The following is a 20,722-nucleotide window of genomic DNA, read 5'->3' as shown; positions in this document are numbered from 1 at the left end:
CAGTAAGTAAATTCTGGCTACCTGCAATCACCGCTAGCGGAGCTTACTACATTATGTGTTATGAGTTCAATGTATAAACAGTATACAGTAAGCTCCCTCTAGTGGTGACTGCAGGCAGCTAGTATATTATGATTTTTTTTAAGTCTATATCTATGCAGGGGATTTGGAGCTGTGTATGAGAAAAATAGAGCTCAAACCATTATAAAGATATAATCAGCACAGATGATAAAGGTGTAAATGATTGAACCTGATGTATTCTGAATGAACACAGTGCACTCTTGTATCCTTAAATAATAAGCACAAAAAAACACATATTACGCCTTACATAATTAGATTCATTGTCAGAAGACAACCCTACTTGCTGATGGTTTCCATGTAGAAAAAAAGGGTATTGCTACACTGTACTGAAAAAAAAGGTAATTAAGATACATTATAAGATACAGTAGAAAGATGATTAAATAGGTTGTACAGGATTAACAAAAACAGTGCCACACCTGTCCACAGGTTGTGTAAGGCATTGCAGCTAAAGCTCTTCACTTTGATGCAGCTGAGCTGCAATACCAGGCACAACCCATTGACAGGTTTGGCGCTGTTTCCTGGAAGAAAGCAGCCATGTTTTTCTAATACTGTACATCCCCTTTAAATTAGGAAATAAATCATGTGACCATTTTATTAATATTTATGTGATGGTTACCTGTCTATTGGCATCCAGATTTCCAGACTGCAGAGCCCAGGCGGAGACTGTATTAAATGCTTTGACAACTGAGGCGGTGGGTACAATGTGGGCAAGGTACTCGGCATTAGAATCAGGATATTGGTTTATTTTGAGGTTATTGCTGACATCCACCAGTATTTTACCCCGGAGAACATCTGTGAGCTCCTTTAGAAAACCATAATGTTCCCGTTGTACCGCCACAATGATAACTGAACATTTTTGTGCTGCTTCTGCATGACTTAGCACCTCTGCCGCTCTGGGCAACAAGCTGGCATCACCCGGATTACGACTTCCAAAAATGACTGAATATCCACTTTGAAGCATTTTGAATCCAATCGATCGCCCAAAATCCCCAGTTCCAAAAATGCATATGCTGTCATGCTTGTCTGTGAAATCTGAGCACAGAGGAATCATTACATTGGTTCCCATTTTCTGAAAGAGAGACATATACATATGATGATTAGACAGGTATATATGGTTGTTGGCAGCAGTATCAGTGGCGTTTCTATCACAGAGACAGGACACGCAACTACTATGGGGCCCATGGTGGGCGAGGGTCTGAAACTCAACAGCTTTCCCTACTTGGCATAAAATTGTCACTGCACCTCCCTGACACTAGGGGGAGCTCACTGTATACAGATTTATACAGCTCCCCTTGAGTTCAATAGTAGCTGTAGAAAACATTATGCAGTGAGCTCCCCCTAGTGGTGGCTGTATGCTGCCAAAATTATATCCCTTCTCCACATTGCATGATAAATTATGAAGAGCTGCAGGGAAAGTCTACATTTTCCCATTATTATCCTAAAGTCCTTCTAGAAAACACAGGTTGTTTTATGACTGCCGGCAGTATATTGACAGACTACAGGCTGCTGTAAGTGGCAGCCTGTATCCTGCTGAAAGATCTATAGGGTAAATCGGAAGGATTTGTAGACTGATTATTATCAGATAGCTGCAGTTAGCTAAAAGGAACATTTCTGATAATATTATATTAAGGAATTTTGCAATATACATTCTGTATTAATTCCCCACCGTTTTCAAGACCTCTGCTTGCTGTCATGCAATGGAATCAATATGAACAGGGCTTGTCCATTTGTAATAACCCTGCTAAAATGTCTGAGCAGTTTCTGAGTTGTATAGCATTTCTGGGAAAGACTCCTGTATGGAAAATCTGCCTAGATATACAGTACAGCAATATGGGACTGGGTGATGTCTCACTTCATAACTTCAAGAGTGGGTGACAATTTATGTAAAAGCTGCAATGGTTGAAGTATAGGTCGTTAGCTCTAAAAAAAAATATCTATGTCTTAGAAATGGCAGACTGGAATATATAAAAGGGACCTCCAGTGACGATCATAGCCCTGTCTCCTGTCTGAAAACTGTCAAATTCATGGACGCGGACACAGAAAAGGACACAACTGGGAGAGCCGGCGGTCTTCTCAGCATGTGACGCCATACTGCCACTTTGATATTAACAGTACATCCTGAGAAGGTGGCTATATGAAGTGTTATGAAGATATCCAGAAGTGGCAACTACTGTGGCAGTAGATTGTGTTGTCACTTTTTGGCATAAAAGTAGTAAAGGAGACATAATTAATAACGTTTTGCCATTACTCCAACATCTGGTTTTCTAATATGAGTCCATTTTTAAGTTTTGGGAAAAAATCCAGTTCCAAAAATTAAAGGGGCTGCAATGTCCATGGCTGCGGAGCGTCAGGATTACTCACCCCTCGACGGCCGCAGCCATCGTCTGGTGAGCGCTGGCCCGCATCTTCTCCCCAGGAGACACCGCTCCACTTTGCTGTGTCCCGTAGGGTGCGCGCGCACGCTCACACACGGCCTTAATGGGCACATGTGTAAAATATCATTAATTATCCCATGATCACCCTGGACTATAAGAAGGGCCCTGCCCCTTTGCTCATTGCCTGAGCGTTATTGTGTTTTCCTACGTTAGTCTTGCAAATGGTCCCTTAGTGATATCCTGTTCCCGTTGTTTCCCCGTGCCCTGCTACCTGTGCCCTGTATCCCGTGCTATTTGTTCCTCTGCCTTAAACCTGTTGGAGTCGTGTTGTGCCTGCTGTGTTACACCACGTCTGGTGTCTGCTGTCAAGGTCTCATCTGTGCCTAGCCATTGCTACTGTCTGAACCACTATAGGTACCCTTGTGCTTGGACTATTTATATATTGACTTGGTACTCTGTTGGCCAGCTGCTATCCCACATACCCACAGATCGTGACAGGGACTTTCTCAAGAAAATACAGATACGGATTCATTAAACCCCAGCAATCAGCCATGTCTGGCCATACATTTTCCATGCAGTGGCCACTACAGGAGAAATGTAGTATTACATGCTGGCTATTCAAAAGAATGGCCAACCATGTAATACATAAACGGACTGAGCCCACCAAAGCACTTCTCCATTCCGGCTCATGGAAAGGGGACTTGAGTGGGGACCCAACTCTTCAACATATATATGCACTATTAGGACATATATGGATAGGATTTATTATTTTAATTCACCCCTTTAAAACCCCTTTAATTCAAATAACATATTTACCTATGAGCAGAAATCACAGTAGTGAGGCTATGTTCACATGGCTTATTTTCAGCTTATTTTCGGGCCGTAAACGCCCTGAAAAACGGCTGAAAATACGGGGGCTCAATGCCTCCAAACATCTGCCCATTGATTTCAATGTGAAAAACAGTGTTCCGTTCCCACAAAGTGTTTTATACGCGGCCATTTTTAAAAACGGTGCGTAAATAAACGCCCCATAAAAAAGAGGTGCATGTCGCTTCTTGAGACGTTTTTGGAGCTGTTTTTCATTGTCTCAATATGGCCGTAGAAAAGCATAAAAAAAACGCCTGATGCATAAAAAACAGCTCCGTATTTTACGGCTGTTTTTGGTTTACCCTTAGGGTAAGTTCACACGAGGGCGTCCGTAACGGCTGGAATTACGGGGATGTTTCAGCCTGAAAACATCCCCGTAAAATCAGCCGTAACGGCATGTGCAGGCGCTTGAACGCCGCGTCAATTACGGACGTAATTGGCGCTGCTATTCATTGAAGTCAATGAATAACGGCTCCAATTACGGCCAAAGAAGTGACAGGTCACTTCTTTGACGCGGACGTCTATTTACGCGCCGTCTTTTGACAGCAGCGCGTAAATTACACCTCGTGTGAGCAGACAAACGTCTGCCCATTGCTTTCAATGGGCAGATGTTTGTCAGCGCTATTGAGGCGCTATTTTCGGACGTAATTCGGGGCAAAAACGCCCGATTTACGTCCGTAAATAGGCCGTGTGAACATACCCTTACAAAGATGTTCACACGCACTGTTTTCAGACGTAATTGGGGCGTTTTACACCTCAAATTCTGCCTGAAAAAACGGCTCCATTACGCCTACACACATCTGCCCATTGCTTTCAATGGGTTTTACGATGTTCTGTTCCCACGAGGTGTCATTTTACGCATCTCTGTCAAAAGACGGTGTGTAAAAAGAAGCCCGTGAAAAAGAAGTGCATGTTTTTGGAACCGTTTTTCCTTGACTCCATTGAAAAACAGCTCCAATAACATCTGTAAAATATGCAGCGAAAAACGCAAGTAGTTACAAAAACGTCTGAAAATCAGGAGCTGTTTATGCCTGAAAACAGCTCCGTATTTTCAGACGTATTTTGCTAAGCCGTGTGAACATACCCTAATACTAAGGGTATGTTCACACGCAGTAGCAAAATACGTCTGAAAATACGGAGCTGTTTTCAGGCATAAACAGCTCCTGATTTCCAAATGTTTTTAAACAACTCGCGTAATTCGCGGCGTATTTTACGGACGTAATTGGAGCTGTTTTTCAATGGAGTCAAGGAAAAACGGCTCCAAAAACGTCCCAAGAAGTGACATGCACTTCTTATTCGCGGGCGTCTTTTTACGCGCCGTCTTTTGACAGCGACGCGTGGGAACAGAACATCGTAAAACCCATTGAAAGCAATGGGCAGATGTTTGCAGGAGTAATGGAGCCGTTTTTTTCAGGCGTAATTCGAGGCGGAAAACGCCTGAAGTACGTCTGAAAACAGTGCGTGTGAACATACCCTAAGGGTATGTTCACACACACTATTTACGGACGTAATTCGGGCGTTTTAGCCCCGAATTACGTCAGAAAATGCGCCTCAATAGCGTCGGCAAACATCTGCCCATTCATTTGAATGGGTCTTACGATGTTCTGTGCCGATGGTCATTTTTTTTACGCCCCGCTGTCAAAAGGCGGGGCGTAAAAAAGACGCCCGCGTCAAAGAAGTGTCATGTCACTTCTTCAGACGTAAATGGAGCCGTTATTCATTGACTCCATGGAAAACCAGCTCCAGTTACGTCCGTATTGGACGCGGCGTTCAAGCGCCTGCACATGCCGTTACGGCTGAAATGACGGGGCTGTTTTTTCCTGAAAACAGCCCCGTCATTTCGGCCGTTACGGACGCTGCCGTGTGAACATACCCTTACAGTTGTTTCTTATTTTAGTTCTTGTTTCCTTGGGATCATGTCCAGTCCTGGCTGGCATGGGTGAATGTATAGTGTGGTGAATCAGCTTTTAAGAAGGACTTGCCCGCTGGGAGTTCGGCCTCATTTAGACGTGCGTGATATACGTGCGTGCGACGCGTGTGTTTTTCATGCGTGTCGTACGCACCTATATTAGTCTATGGGGCCGTGCAGACAGTCAGTGAGTTTTGCTCAGTGTGAGTCCGCTGATAAAAACTCACGACATGTCCTATCTTTGTGCGCTGTTCGCGCATCACGCACCCATTGAAGTCAATGGGTGAGTGAAAACCACGCATGCCACACGGACGCACTTCCGTGCGAACTGCGTGATTCGCGCAACAGCTGTCAAACTCTGAATGTAAACAGAAAAGCCGCACGTGCTTTTCTGTTTACAAACATCCAAACGGAGTGTCATAATGATGGCGGCTGCGCGAAAATCACTGCAGCCGCGCATTATACAGGGCTGACACACAGAGCTGGTAAGTGCCTTTTGCGCAAAACGCACACGCTCGTGTAAACCAGGCCTTCAGGGGCCGCACACCTCTTCAGGGCACGATGGTGTCTGAATTTTAGGTTTCTTATCATTTAATGGCTGATACATTTATGATAAAGCTGTGACCGACCTCCATCCAACAAAATAATAATTGTCGTCCGTGTACATATTTTATTAGTTTTGTGGGCAGGAAGGAGCCTTAATGGTCTGTCGGGTATTTCCCATCAGTCAGATGATAAAAGGTGAAGATTAACTTTAATTATTTTATTGATGTTCTGCAAATTTATAATCTACTTTGTGTTTCAGTTCCTTGGCATTTTCAAGATCTCTGCTTTTTGTCAGTGAATGAAAACATTTTTGTTTACCTTTAGAGGTTACTTGATCTAATCCTACTTTCACACAGGTGAATTTGTTACAACAGAAGTAAAGGCAAAAGTCAGGACAGGAGACTACTAATATACTATCAATGTATTCAGATCACAGAGGATTGTCTAGACTGAATACAATTGTAGCAAACTCCCAGCAGAATCAGAACAAACTTTCAGCCTGTGAAGGTTGTCTAGGATTACAAAAACATTGCTTCCAAAAACAGTGCCACACCTGTCCACAGGTTGTGTCTGGTATTGCAGCTCAACTCCATTGAAGTGAATAGGGCTGAGCTGCAATAACAAACACAACCTGTAAACAAGTAGGGCGCTGTTTTTGGATGAAAGCAGTCATATTTATCTAATCCTGTACAACCCCCTTAAAAAGAAAGTTTAATTCACTGTCAGCAAGCAGAGATCTTGAAGCCTATGAATAATCTAGACATCATGTATATTATTCAGTTGCAGAATTTTTCATTATATAGTTAAATACGACTGGAAAACCTTTGCTAATATCACTCATTCATATACATAAGTGTTTCTGAACTTGTCTCCTAAGCGTGAATTGGCTGATAACAGGAAACAATAGATTATTTTTCTCTGCACTGCAAATAGAGATAACACAGACTAGAAGTCTCGCTTATTTCCAATGACTACCCCCATATAAATAGTCCTCGTAGCCGATCAGAAAAAACTTTATACAGATGTAGCAGAGCTGAATTAGCTGACTAAATTGAAGTGAAGACAATGTAGTCCTATGTAAAATGACAGCTCTGCTACATCTTAATTCAAATGACACATTAATCATGAGAAGTGAGCTAAACACTCACCACCTTCCACAGCTGTGAAGAATACGTGGTTTCTTTTCCGTGGCAGCTTGACACTGTGTCCCCTCACAGCTGGAATCCGGCAGCTGCTGATCAGATATGAAGCCAGACCGTCAGAGCAGGAAATACGTTTTTCCTACTGAATATTTGAAACAGTGTTTTTTGGGGGAAATTTTCAAGCTGGAGCATTACCAAATCCCAGAACAGATGTAATGATCCAGATAGAAAGAGGCAGAGTGGGAATGTAAAGAGGTCGCGGAAGGGTGAAGTATAGAACTCATGGCTCTGATATGGGAATACGGATATTATCTCAAGTTCTGGGGTTCTCCATTTAATAAACTATATTGCACTTTATTCCTGTAAATTTGTGTTTGCAAAAAATCTGACCAAAAATAACGAATTCAAAAAATTAAACTAAGGGTATGTTCACACGACCAATTTTCAGACGTAATTCAGGCGTTTTACGCCTCGAATTACACCTGAAAAGACGGCTCCAATACGTCGGCAAACATCTGCCCATTGCCTGCAATAGGTCTTACGATGTTCTGTGCAGACGAGCTGTCATTTTGCGCCTCACTGTCAAAATACGGCGCGTAAAATTACGCCCGCGTCAAAGAAGTGCAAGACAGTTCTTGGGACGTAATTGGAGCCGTTTTTCATTGACTCCAATGAAAACCAGTTCCAATTACGCCCGTAAAAGATTCCGCGAAAAATGCGTGCACTTGTAAAAACGTCTGAAATTCTGGAGCTGTTTTCTCCTGGATACAGCTCCGTAATTTCAGCCGTATTTGGCGTTGTCGTGTGAACATACCCTAAGGCTTCTGCATCGGGGTTCCGTTCCAAAACGACAGAACCCCTGCACAACTGAGACAAACGGAAACCATCTCCACCGGATCCGTCACCATTGTGGCCATGGTGACCGTCACCACTAATCAATGGTGATGCAAACGGAAACCTATGGTTTGTTTCAGTCAGGGTTCCGTTCTGATGGGAAGCTCTGACGAAACGCCAGAACGGAGCCCTGACGCAGATGTGAACGAAGCCTAAATCCAACTTATAAATCAACAGATTTGGCAAAATAACCTGTTTCTGTACCTTGGATCATGTTCCTTCAGGACCCCCTTCCTCTTTTCATATTTTAAATATTAGGGTATGTTCACACGGCCTATTTTCAGCCGTAAATGTCCCGAAAAACAGCTGAAAAATCGGAAGCAGATTTCAATGGGAAATACGCCGTTCTGTTCCGAAGCAGCTATTTTTTACACCTCTTTTTAAATAACGGTGCATAAAAAGACGCCCCGTAAAAAGAAGTGCATGTCACTTCTTGAGCTGTTTTTGGAGCCGTTTTTCATTGTGTCAATAGAAAAACAGCTCCAAAAACGGGCGTAAAAAACGCTAGTTTGATTAAAAAACGGCTGAAAATCAGTAGCTGTTTTCCCTTGAAAACAGCTTCGCATTTCCAGTCGTATTTTGTTAAGAGTGTGAACATACCCTTAGGCTATGTTCAAAAGGCATATTTTCAGCCGTTTTTCTGGCTGTAAACGCCACGAAAAACGGCTGAAAAAACGGAAGCTGAACGCCTTCAAACATCTGCCCATTGATTTCAATGGGAAAAACTGTGTTTCGTTCCGACGGTGTTTTTTTGTACGCGACTGTTTTTTAAGCCGTTTTTTATTGAGACAATAGAAAAGCAGCTACAAAAACGTCTGCAAAAAACGCCTTGTGGTTTCAAATACGGCTGAAAATCAGACGCTGTTTTCCTTTGAATACAGCTCCGTATTTTACAGGCGTTTTTCATTTTGCGTGTGAACATAGCCTAAATAGCATCAGGGTATATTCACACACAGCATATTTGTTGCAGAATTTCATGCACCTGCTGCAGAAACAACCACATTCAGATTCATGGAACTGATTTTTAGGGCAAGTCCAAACGGAGCGGTCCTGACACGGTCGCCTGTTAATGGCCGCGCGTTTTTGCGGTTAAAACGGCCCTTTATCTGCGAAAATCGAGAGGTTATATATTAATATAACCTTTATGGTTGCACAATTTTGCAGGTAAAGGGCCGTTTTAACCGATAAAATATGCGGTCATTAACAGGCTGGTTGACATGGTGCTGGCACAGTTGTTGGCCGTATCGCAACCGTGTCAGAAATTTTTGCAAAAAATCTGCCGCGTGTTGAGGCCTTGATCACACAGTGCAGATTTGATACAGATTTTGCATTCAATTTTTAAGCTAAAACCAGAATTGGATCCAGGAGAGGAGACGGTTTCAGGCCTCCGTTTATTTATTTCTTCGGTTTAGATTCTGTTTCTGGTTTTGGCTTAAAAAATACATGCAAAATCTGCTTCAAATCTGCACTGTGTGAACAGGGCCTAATGCAAGACAACAATATCCTGTCAGCTGTAGATGCAGCTGACTGGCATTCCATTCTAATGCAATAGACACTTATTATTTTTGTAATTTTAACATTGTTTTGTAATATGTAAACTTTCCCAAATTAGCTAACCCCGCTCATATCCATCCAGTTGAGCCCACACAGTATAATATCCCCATAGAACCCCCCACACAGTATAATGTCCCGTATAGCTGCCCATACCCAGTATTATGGCCCATAGTTCCCCCCACATAGTTTAATGCCCCCATAACTGCCCCCACAGACTATAATTCTCCCATAGTGCCCCCCACTCAGTATAATGGCCCATAGCTGCCCCCGTACAGCATAATGCCCCCACAGCTGCCCCCATACAGTATAATGCCTCATAGCTGCTCCCACACCAAATCGTGGTAAAAATGCATGCAGTTTTCAGATGTGTTTTTTTAGACGTGGTTTTAACCGCACCTCAACTGCAACGTGTGAATAGACCCTTAGGCTAAATTACCTGCCGCCGCCGCCTCCGCTGGTCTACGCTCCTATTCCTTGCGCCTGAACATATGGCCGGAAGCCGAGTGTTTTTGGACGGAAACGGTCTGAAAAATAGGCAAAAAATCAGAAGCAGAACGCCTCCAAACATCTGCCCATTGATTTCAATGGGAAAACGGCGTTCTGTTCCGACGGGGCGTTTTTTATGCGGCTGTTTTTCAAAACAGCCGCATAAAAAAACGGCCCTGAAAAAGAAGTGCATGTCACTTCTTTAGCCGTTTTTGGAGCCGTTTTTCATAGACTCTGTAGAAAAACAGCTCCAAAAATGGCTGTTAAAAACGCAGCGAAAAATGCGACTTTGATTAAAAAACTTCTGAAAATCAGGAGCTGTTTTCCCTTTAAAACAGCTCCGTATTTTTAGACGTTTTTGAGTTGTGTGTGAACATACCCTTACTATGCAAGATGCAGCTAAAAACACAAAGTAATAAAACAAGCTTAGCATCATGGCCTCTGTTATTACGGGACCCATGAGAGCTCTGACACATCTGTTGTGAAACATATCCTAATGAATCCTATTAACTTAAAATGGGTCCGTCAGAATACGGAAGCGTGGATTGGCAGTAATGTGAACAGAGACTTACGCTTATTTACACATTTTTGGATTACTGGCTGCCCCCTCCAGTGTGTAGGATCCTTCCATCGTATTCACACCTCATTATTCCTTCATTAGATGAGGGAATCTGTGTAATATTAGTGCTTTGTGTACTAGGACTCAGGAAATACGTGCTGGTTCCATGCAGCTTCCTCAGCACGTCATAGCCTGCTGGGAATAAACCTTGTATAATAGAAGTGTGGGAATTCTGCCAGGAGTCAGGAGGGAGTCACCCCTTCTTAATAGTGATGCCTGAGAATAGAAAACAGGTCTGATTGTTTTATTTATTGCAGAAATAGCGCCACTCTTGTCCAATGGCTGTGACTGGTATACAACTCCGCCCTATTAACCCTTTAAAGAGGATCTGTTACTAGTTTTTTAATTCCCTATCTCCTAACTAATCTAATAGGCGGTATAATGCTGATAAATACAGTGTGATTTTTTTTTTCAAAAACATTTATTATTTGCAAAGTTATGGCCATTTTTTTCTAAATATACTAATGTGGCTCTAATAGCCAAATAGGAGGTGACTCTTTCTTTTCACTCTGGGTGGTGTAATGTTTTCTGTATGACCCTGTCCAATCAGCATACAGCTTCTCCTCCTTCCCTGCCCAGCAACACAACCCTGATTATATAGTATACAGCTTCCTTTCCCGACTGTGTTTTCAACTGGTGATATCTCCAGTTGTTTCACAGCTGGAACTGGTGTCATATGAAAGATTAGAATCTCCTCTTTCATATGCTACCAGAACCGCTGTTGTAGGTGGTCCACAGCCAGAGATATGGCTGTTTGAAGTGATCCCCCTTCCCTCCAGCCTCAGTCTCTCACACTGTGTGAAGCAGCTTCATGCTGATAGGACAGCGTCAGAGGCTGTGAGGAGGCTCCACCCCAGAAGAATCCCTGGTGGTGACGCCCACTTGTCTAGTATAGCCTCATTTACATATTTAGAAAAAAATCTCATAATTTTTAAAATAATAAACGTTTTAGGCCACAATTTTCATTAGTATTATGAGTGTGACAGCGCCTATCAGATTAACTAGGAATTGGGAATTGCTAAACTAGTGACAGATCCTCTTTAAAGAGTCTCTGTCACCACATTATAAGTGGCCTATCTTGTGCATAATATGATCGGCGCTGTAATGTAGATAACAGCAGTGTTTTTTATTTAGATAAACAATTATTTTTGACGGAGTTATGACCTATTTAAAATGTATGCTAATGAGTTTCTTAATGGACAACTGGGCCTGTTTTACTTTTTGACCAAGTGGGTGTTGTACAGAGGAGTGTATGACGCTGACCATTCAGTGACCAATCAGCGTCATACACTTCTCTCCATTCATTTACACTACACTAGCGATATAGCTATATCACTATGTGCAGCCACATAAACACACTATAACGTTACTCAAGTGTCCTGACAGTGAATATACATTACCTCCAGCCAGGACGTGATGTCTATTCAGAATCCTGACACTTTGCTAACGTTTCTGTGAGATTTACAGCAAGGCAAGCGTGATCTCGCGAGATTATGCTGTAAACTGTCATTTAAAACGAGATTACGCTTGCCTTGCTGTAAATCTCACACAAACGTTACCAAAGTGTCAGGATTCTGAATAGACATTACGTCCTGGCTGGAGGTAATGTATATTCACTGTCAGGACACTGCAGTAATGTTAGTGTTTGTGTATGTGGCTGCACATAGTGATATAGCTATATCGCTATGTGTTGTGTAAATGAATGGAGAGAAGTGTATGACGCTGATTGGTCACAGATTGGTCAGCGTCATACACTCCTCTGTACAACGCCCACTTGGCCAAAAAGTTAAACACGCCCAGTTGTCCATTAAGACAGTCATTAGCATAAAGCTAATATACGTCATAACTCCGTCAAAAATTATAGTTTTTCTAAATAAAAAACACTGCTGTAATCTACATTACAGCGCCGATCACATCATGTACAATATAGAGCACTTACTGTATAATGTGGTGACAGGGTCTCTTTAAGGACATGCCTAATTTTGGTCTTTAGGACATAGTGTATTCTTCCAGTTTTGCCTCATTCCTTTCTAAGAGCCATATGTTTTTTGCTTTTTAGGGCTGATTCAGACGACCGTGAATTGCGTCCGTGCAGGTCGCGTGCTTTTCACGCGGCACGCATGGACCAATAGAAGTCTATGGGCCAGTACAGACAGTTCGTACTTTTTGCGCAGCGTTTGTCCGCTGCGTGAAAAGCGCGACATGTTCAATATCTCGGCGTATTTCGCGCATCACGCACCCATTGAAGTCAATGGGTGCGTGAAAACCACGCAGGTCGCACGGAAGAACTGCCTGTTTCGCGCAACAGCTGTCAAAAGGATGAATGTAAACAGAAAAGCATCACGTGCTTTTCTGTTTACAAACATCCAAATGGCGTGTCATAATGATGGCGGCTGCGCGAAAAGCACGCAGCCGCGCATCATATGATGCTGCCTCACGGAGCAGGTAAGTGGCTTTTGCGCAGACAAAACGCTGCGTGTTTTGCTTGCGCAAAAACGCCATGGTCGTCTGAATCAGCCCTTAGGATGTATTTTTTTTTCTGACATCATTTTTCGCTACATTAAATTAGCATTTAAGTTATATGAATTTTTTAAGTGGCATAAGCAAAAAATTCAATTCTGCCAAATGCAATTCTCTGAACACCCTAAATTATGTTTTACATTTCTTGCACGGGTTGTAACGATTAATGGTGTATATAATATGTATATTTTTTCTATGTTTTCGGACTATTATTTAATTTAAAAATATTGTCCCATAAGGGGAGTTTTGTTTTTTCATTTCTTTTTTTTATATAAATTGCACAGGCAGCTGTTGGGGTTTACCTCAGATATTCCTTAACAGGGATTATGCCTTAAAGGGGTTGTCTAGTTTAGAACAAACATTTTCATCTACCCTATTATTCTGTTGATAGTTAAAACTACAATCTTTCTCAAAATAAAAAAATAATAATAATAAAAAAACATTTTATTTCTTTGTCTCTCTATAAAGACAAAAAAATTCTATCTCTAAAAAAAATTCTACATTTTTTCTAAGTCTCTCTATAATAATTATCCCTAATAGTTCACAATATTGGTGTCTGTAACACCAAACATTAAAAAGTTTGCTTGGTGTTGGTAATATAAATAAAACATAATAAAACGTAAAAATAAATAAAATTTGATAAAAATCCTAACATTACTGAAAGTTAAAAAGAAAAATAATATAAGCAAAATCAAAATCTTATATCTATAAATTAATTAAAATTAATTAAATATTTGTCATATTTTCATATTTTTGGCTATGCAGGTAGTATATAATTTTAAGTCCTTGTAAATATTAGTGGGCAGGCACTTTTGCCTAAAGTCAATCAACCCTTATTTGTCTATCAATCCACACACTACCAGGCTTAACTTTGTAGGAATATTTTTATTAATAAACATTGTTTTTATAGCTATTTGTGATTGGCCATGACAGCTGTCAGTCACAAATCGGCACATAAAAGACGGCAAAAAATGAGCGCCTTCGCCCCTAGCACTTTTTTCTAATCCCATGGAATGCACGGCTCAAATGACGCTTATCATTACAACGTGTGAAAAGCAAGCAGCTACGTGACGGGGCTTGTGTTTATATACCCATACAGCTCAGTCCATTTTTCCAATATACATATGAAATCTATGAGGATCTATAAGGCTCTCTAAGCAGCCATTTCCCTCTAGATTTCAGCTAGGGGGCAGTATTGATAAAGTTCTATAGTTTTTCATGCTTGTTTTTAGGATCACAAGATAAAATATTACAGAGCCCAAATGCAAGGAAGTTGAACTTTTGCTAACCCCCAGACCGATGAGATTTTAGGAGACGTAGGACATCTATATGTTTCCTGAAGAAAGAGGACATAGGAGATGCATCTGAAAAGCTTTGTAATCCACACCAGTCAGGAAGGCTTTGAGTGGGTGCAGGGTAACCCATAAGATTCTCTTCATTAGGGCATCTAATTAATGAGTTTGTCTGATGAGAGATGTCATTAAGAGAAGGCAAACAATGTCTGCAGTCTCCCCATCTGTCCTAGCTATTGGCTGAACGTTGCACATATAATAATGATCATAAATACCATCATTTTACTTACTTGCACTTGAGAGATGTTCTCCATAAGAGACAAGCTTCAGGGAACGACATCCACAGTGATTGTACTTTGTGCACGTCCAGGATTTATTTATTTTTCATGATTTCACAACCTCCCTGCTTCCTGGAAGTTATACAAACAGGTAAACTAAAAAAAAAGTTATAGATATTGTGCAATCCATTTCTCACAACCTTAAATGGAATTTTTCATTAATTAGCCATTCAGAACCCCTAATGTATAATTCTTGCATGCCCGGTGTGAGATTTAGGTGGTTGCCTAGCAGCAAGAAATGCTGCCAGCAGGTGACCACACTGAATCTCCGGTGAGAGAGCACACACATGTTTTAGATTGACTGATTGCTCCCAGATCACCCTGGACTATAAGAAGGGCCCTGCCCGTTCACTCATTGCCTGAGCGTTGTTGTGTTTATCCGTGTTAGTCTTTGCAAATGGTCCCTTAGGCCCCATGCACACGAACGTGCTTTTTCGGCTGCAATTCCCACGAAAATCCACGGGAGAATTGTGGCCCCATTCATTCCTATGGGACCATGCACACGACCGTGGTTTTCACGGTCCGTGCATGGCCCAGGAGTCCGGACCGCAGAAAGAACGGTCATGTCTTATTACGGCCGTGTTCTACGGTCCAGGCTCATTGAAAATAATGGCGGTGGCCATGTGCATGGCCCGTGATTTGCGAGCTGCCCGCGTGTGACACTCCGCTGCCGGCCGACCTTAAAATCACGGGCGTGCACATGGCTACGGTCGTGTGCATGAGGCCTTAGCGTTTTCTGGTTCCCAGTGTTCCCGTTCCTGTATCCTACCTTGTTCCTGTGCCGTAGAGATTTGGAGTCGTGTTGTGTCGTATACTACGCCTACTGTATTTCACCGCGCCTGGTGTCTGCCTGCTGCCAAGGTCCCATCCGAGCTTGCCATCGCTACTGTCTGTATTACCACAGGTACCCTTATTCGAACTATTGACTTTACCTTGGTATCCTGTTTGGCCAGCTGCTATCCCGCTACGGCAGTACCGCCCATTGGGTCCACACACCCATCGTGACATGGAGGGATGCGTGAAGCGTGAAAAAATAGGACATGTCCTATTTTCTCACAGACCCTTCACACCAACGTTGAAACAACGGCCATGTGAACGGCCACAAGGAATTATACAGGTCCGTGTTGTTTCAACAGCCGTCACACGGACGTTTAACACGTTCGTGTGAATAAGGCCTAAGTATGTTATTGATAGACACCATCAGTAATTCCACCCCCTTTATTTCTCACAGGATCTATATTACATGCTTGCTATGGGCCATATGTTTCCGGCGTGCGTATTCTCCATATGCGTGTGGTTCCGCTGGCCAATCCGCAGCAGAAAAACGAGTTTCATCCACGGATTTCCTAAAAAATCTATGACGGATTACTATGGCAAATCTGTGTCATGTGAGCATGGCCTTAGTGTAATACCCCACAAAGGGGATTTATACTCACATTTACAAGCCTTGACTGGAGCAGAAATAGTTATAACAATAAGGGCGGGTTCACACATAGCGGAATTTCACTTAAATTCCGCTGCGGACACTCCGCAGCGTTAATCCGCAGCGGAGCCGTTTCTCCATTGACTTTCACTTTAATTTAGCAGTGTTCGTTTACACGATGCGTACAATTCCGCTGCGGAGCATAGGCTGCGGAGCGGAATTTGTTGTCCGCAGCATGCTCTGTCTGTTGCGGAGCAGTGGCGGACTGGTTGCGGACTCATGGCGGAATTTCTCCATTTACTTCAATGGAGAGTCAAAATTCCGCAATGAAGTCCGCAGATCTTATGTGTGCTGCGGAGCGTATTGTTTTTACTACCATGACATTTCTTCATTCTGGCTGGACCTATGTATTTCTAGGTCTACAGCCAGACTGAGGAAGTCAATGGGGCTCCCGTAATGACGGGAGCGTTGCTAGGAGACGTCTGTAAATAGTCACTGTCCAGGGTGCTGAAAGAGTTACGCGATCGGCAGTAACTGTTTCTGCACCCGGGACAGTGACTACCGACAGTGGCGGACACAGACTGCAAAAGGCCCCTGTGCAGATAATGTGCCAGGGCCCCCCCGCCCCCCCCCCCCAATACCGACAAAGTTACCTAAACATATATATGCATATAAAAATAAACCTTACTAATAAAAATTATGAAGGAAGATTTATATTGTACATTTTATTACCAGTTTAGAACACAAGTAACACATTTTTTTCCGGGTTAAATTCTTATCTAAACTAAGTCCCTAAATGTGGGCAAAGAAAATGAAAAACCTATACTCACCTCCTCCGGCGCCTCCGTTCCCCCTCCGCAGCCCCTATCCCTTTCTGTGTTTACAAAGCTGCTGTGGTGACGCGCGGTCGATGGCACATGACCGCTGCAGCCAATCAATGCCCTCAACAGCGATTTGCTGTGGAACTACTGTCCTCAGCAGCACACCAATGAGGAGTTATTGGCAGCAGCGGTCACGTGCCATCGGCAGCGCGTCACCAGTGCAGCCTTGTACACTTGTAACACAGACCGAGACAGGAGGATGGGGGCTGCGGCGGGTGAACGGAGGCGAGGGAGGAGGTGAGTATAGTTTTTTTATTTTCTTTGCCCACATTTAGAGACTTAGGTTAAATTGAATCATTGAATATAACACAAAGCACTCATGCAACTGAGATGCAATAATTTAGATGATCTTATCATGCTTAGCTTACTGCACTGTTACCTATCAAGCAGGACTGAATCTCAAGATATCTACAGAGGGGGCTGTATGGCGTTATCTACAGGGGGGACTGTATGGCGCTATCAACAGAGGGGGCTGTATGGCGTTATCTACAGGGGGGACTGTATGGCGCTATCTACAGAGGGGTCTGTATGGCGCTATCTACAGGGGGGTCTGTATGGCGCTATCTACAGGGGGGACTGTATGGCGCTATCTACAGGGGGGACTGTATGGCGCTATCTACAGGGGGGACTGTATGGCGCTATCTACAGGGGGGACTGTATGGCGCTATCTACAGGGGGGACTGTATGGCGCTATCTACAGAGGGGGCTGTATGGCGTTATCTACAGGGGGGCTGTATGGCGTTATCTACAGGGGGCTGTATGGTGTTATCTACAGGGGGGACTTTATGGCGTTATCTACAGTGGGGTCTGTATGGCGTTATCTACAGGGGTTCTGTATGGCGTTCCCTACAGGGGGGGTCTGTAGGGAAAGTCATACAGCCCCCCCTGTAGGGAACGCCATACAGACCCCCCTTTAGGGAACGCCATACAGACCCCCCTGTAGGGAACGCTATACAGCCCCCCCTGTAGGGAACGCTATACAGCCCCCCCTGTAGGGAACGCCTTACAGCCCCCCCCTGTAGGGAACGCTATACAGCCCCCCCCCTGTAGGGAACGCCATACACCCCCAATCACTCAAAAAAATGCGACCTACAGTGTGAAAAGACAAAAGACATGTATCCCCTATCCACAGGATAGGGGATACATGTGTGATCGCTGGCATTGATAGGGAGAGCGGGGGACCGAAAGTCCCCCGAAGTTCTCCATCACTCACCTCTGACTTCCGGTGTCTGCGCAGCTCAAGTGTGACCGGCGCTCCATTCATTTCTACGGAGCTGCCGACACAGACCCCGGAAGTCCGAGGTTTGTGATGGAGAACTTCAGGGGACTTTCGGTCCCCCGTTCTCCCTATCAATGCCAGCGATCACACACGTATCCCCTATCCTGTGGATAGGGGATACATGTCTTATGTTTAATGGCAGAGCGGGGAGATACTCCCTGCTCTGCCGTAGTGTTCCGTGGCATCGCGCTGTAGCAGCCATAGCGGCAGCTAGCGGAGATTCCGGCCAAGGTGGGGGCCCGTGCCGGCAGGTGACGCGGGCCCCCTCATGCCGCGGCCCCGTAGCAGCCGCTACGGCTGCTATAGCAGTAGTTACGCCCCTGTGTTAGGGGGAGTTCACACTGAGGTTTTTTTCGCGAAAAACGTCAGAAAGTGCCTCCCATTGAAATCCATGAAATTTTTCCTGCGAGCAGTAAAAACCGCATGCGGGAAAAAGAAGCGCAATGCCCTTTCTTCGGGCGTTTCTGTCTCTGACTTCCCATTGACAACAATGGCAGGCAGAAAATGCGTTTTTTGCTGCGTTTCCCTGCCCACGGCCCGATGGCCGAAAAACGCCACAAAAAAACGCAATGAAAAACGCGGGAAGTGTTCTACCGGCAGGTCAAAATATGCCTCAAAATTCCGGAAGGAATTATGAGGCAGATTTTTCTACATAAAAACTTCTCCCTTCTGACATGAACTTTTTAACTTCATCTACCTGTCCTCTGCAGTCTGCACGTCCTCCACTCGTCCTGTGTCTGTCCTCCGCTCATCCTATGAGTTCTCCGGCAGTCCTGACTGTACTGTCCAGCCGCCCGAAGTCTTACGTCGCACCGCCCCCTGTCCTCTCCCCTGCCTGAGCGCTCCTCCTACCACCAGCATCGCCGTCCTGTCCTATTCATCTGTGCCAGATTGGCAGTGCAGTGTAGCGGCTATCACCGGGCCCGGGCACCCGCCCCCTCCCTCCCGATTGGTAGTGCAGTGTGGCGGCTATCACCGGGCCCCCGCCCCCTCCCTCCCCTCATGCCTAGTGTTGTGATGCTACTAGGCATGAGGGGGCCCGTGCCGCCAGGCCTGGTACATAAAATGTAATGTGCCTGTCAGGGCGACACGGGCCCCCCCATGCCGCGGGCCCCGTAGCAGCTGCTACGGCTGCTACTGTGGTAGTTACGCCACTGAACGGGCCCCCTTCCCACGCGGGGCCCTTGTGCAGCTGCACCGGCTGCACATGCGGTATGTCCGCCCCTGACTACCGATCTCAATATACATGTATCTGTAAAAAAACATATAAGTTCATACTTACCGAGAACTCCCTGCGTCTGTCTCCAGTCCGGCCTCCCAGGATGACGTTTCAGTGTAAGTGACGGCTGCAGCCAATCACAGGCCAAGCACAGGCTGCAGCGGTCACATGGACTGGAGCGTCATCCAGGGAGGTCGGGCCGGATGCCGAAAGAAGGACGCGTCACCAAGACAACGGGCGGTAAGTATGAATTTCTTTGACTTTCACTAGGGAAAGTGCTGTCCCTTCTCTCTATCCTGCACTGAATAGGGAGAAGAGAAGCACTTTTCCTGCAGTCCGCAGCGGCCAGTCCGCATCAATTTTCTGCACATTTTGTGCAGATCCGCTGCAGAATCTGCAACGCAGATTCTGTGCGGCATTGATGCGGACAGTTGCGGAGGAATTCCGCCATGTGTGGTCATGCCCTAAGAGTTAACGGTCCAACCATAAAAGATGATCCTTACACCCTATCATGATTTATTTAAGATGAGCCCCTAATTTGGGATCTCCAACAATTTATCTGAAGTGAAGAATGGCTGCAATGAGTCTCACTTTCTCTGGAGGACCCGGCATGTCCGTGCATTACCCAAACAGACCATTGATTTCAATGGGCTCCATGTAATGCCTCCTTTCCCCTGTGGTGGCGCTGCAGGAAAATTGATGCCAGGTTTTCCCACAGATTATAGCTGATCGCTAGGGGTTCCCTGAGTTTAGCCTAACATAGAAATTCTCTCTTTGGTGTTTCTTAAATCCCTGTGTCATGCTCAGCCCCCTCAGGCACCGCTCTGACCATAACAGTATCAGTTTTGCCAAGAATGTTCCTTTATCAATTATTGTTTTGCTTATGGGACTAAAATTAATGGTTCCGGGTAGAGAAGTACATAGATGAGAGGGGGATCCATAGCAAAGATCAAACTGGGCCCCTATAATAGAGCTGCATTTTTTGACTCAGGACAGAAGGGCCTGGAATTTATTTGCCCCTTCACACCTTATTCATAACATTTGGGCCAATTCACCAGCCCCTTGTTTTTGTTCCAATCAATAGAATAGGGAATAAGACCAACAATGGCTGCACCCGATCCTTCTAAGGGCCCCATAGTAGCCGCATGGTCTATCTTTGTGGTAAGTACAGTACGTCCTTGGTTCTGACCACTGGAAATTTGTTCTTTTGGTACATGTAAACCCAGCCTTACATATAATATACAGAAAATGGTGTTATCCCAAATTATCCAAGAGACACTCATGTTGCAACTTTGCGTGT

The 20,722-nt window shown here is 44.3% G+C and overlaps 1 protein-coding gene across 3 annotated transcripts in view; it reads right to left on the bottom strand.

Annotated features, from left to right (window-relative positions):
- Positions 1-20,722, bottom strand: part of LOC142652143 (metalloreductase STEAP4-like) — a 34,488-nt gene that overhangs the window by 13,233 nt on the left and 533 nt on the right. For 2 of the 3 annotated variants that reach the window (XM_075827666.1, XM_075827664.1), the window contains exons 2-3: positions 14,573-14,692; positions 695-1,147 (exon numbers count right to left, since the gene is read on the bottom strand). In XM_075827666.1, coding sequence (XP_075683781.1) covers positions 695-1,147; positions 14,573-14,596 — 477 coding nt within the window. In that variant the 5' untranslated portion in view covers positions 14,597-14,692. Of the gene's footprint in view, positions 1-694; positions 1,148-6,923; positions 7,027-14,572; positions 14,693-20,722 lie in introns of those variants that run through there. The other variant, XM_075827665.1, reaches the window with a different exon arrangement.

Source organism: Rhinoderma darwinii, chromosome 5, assembly GCF_050947455.1.
Source record: "Rhinoderma darwinii isolate aRhiDar2 chromosome 5, aRhiDar2.hap1, whole genome shotgun sequence".
Taxonomy (NCBI): Eukaryota; Metazoa; Chordata; class Amphibia; order Anura; family Rhinodermatidae; genus Rhinoderma; species Rhinoderma darwinii.
This window is presented reverse-complemented; position numbering and strand designations above follow the sequence as displayed.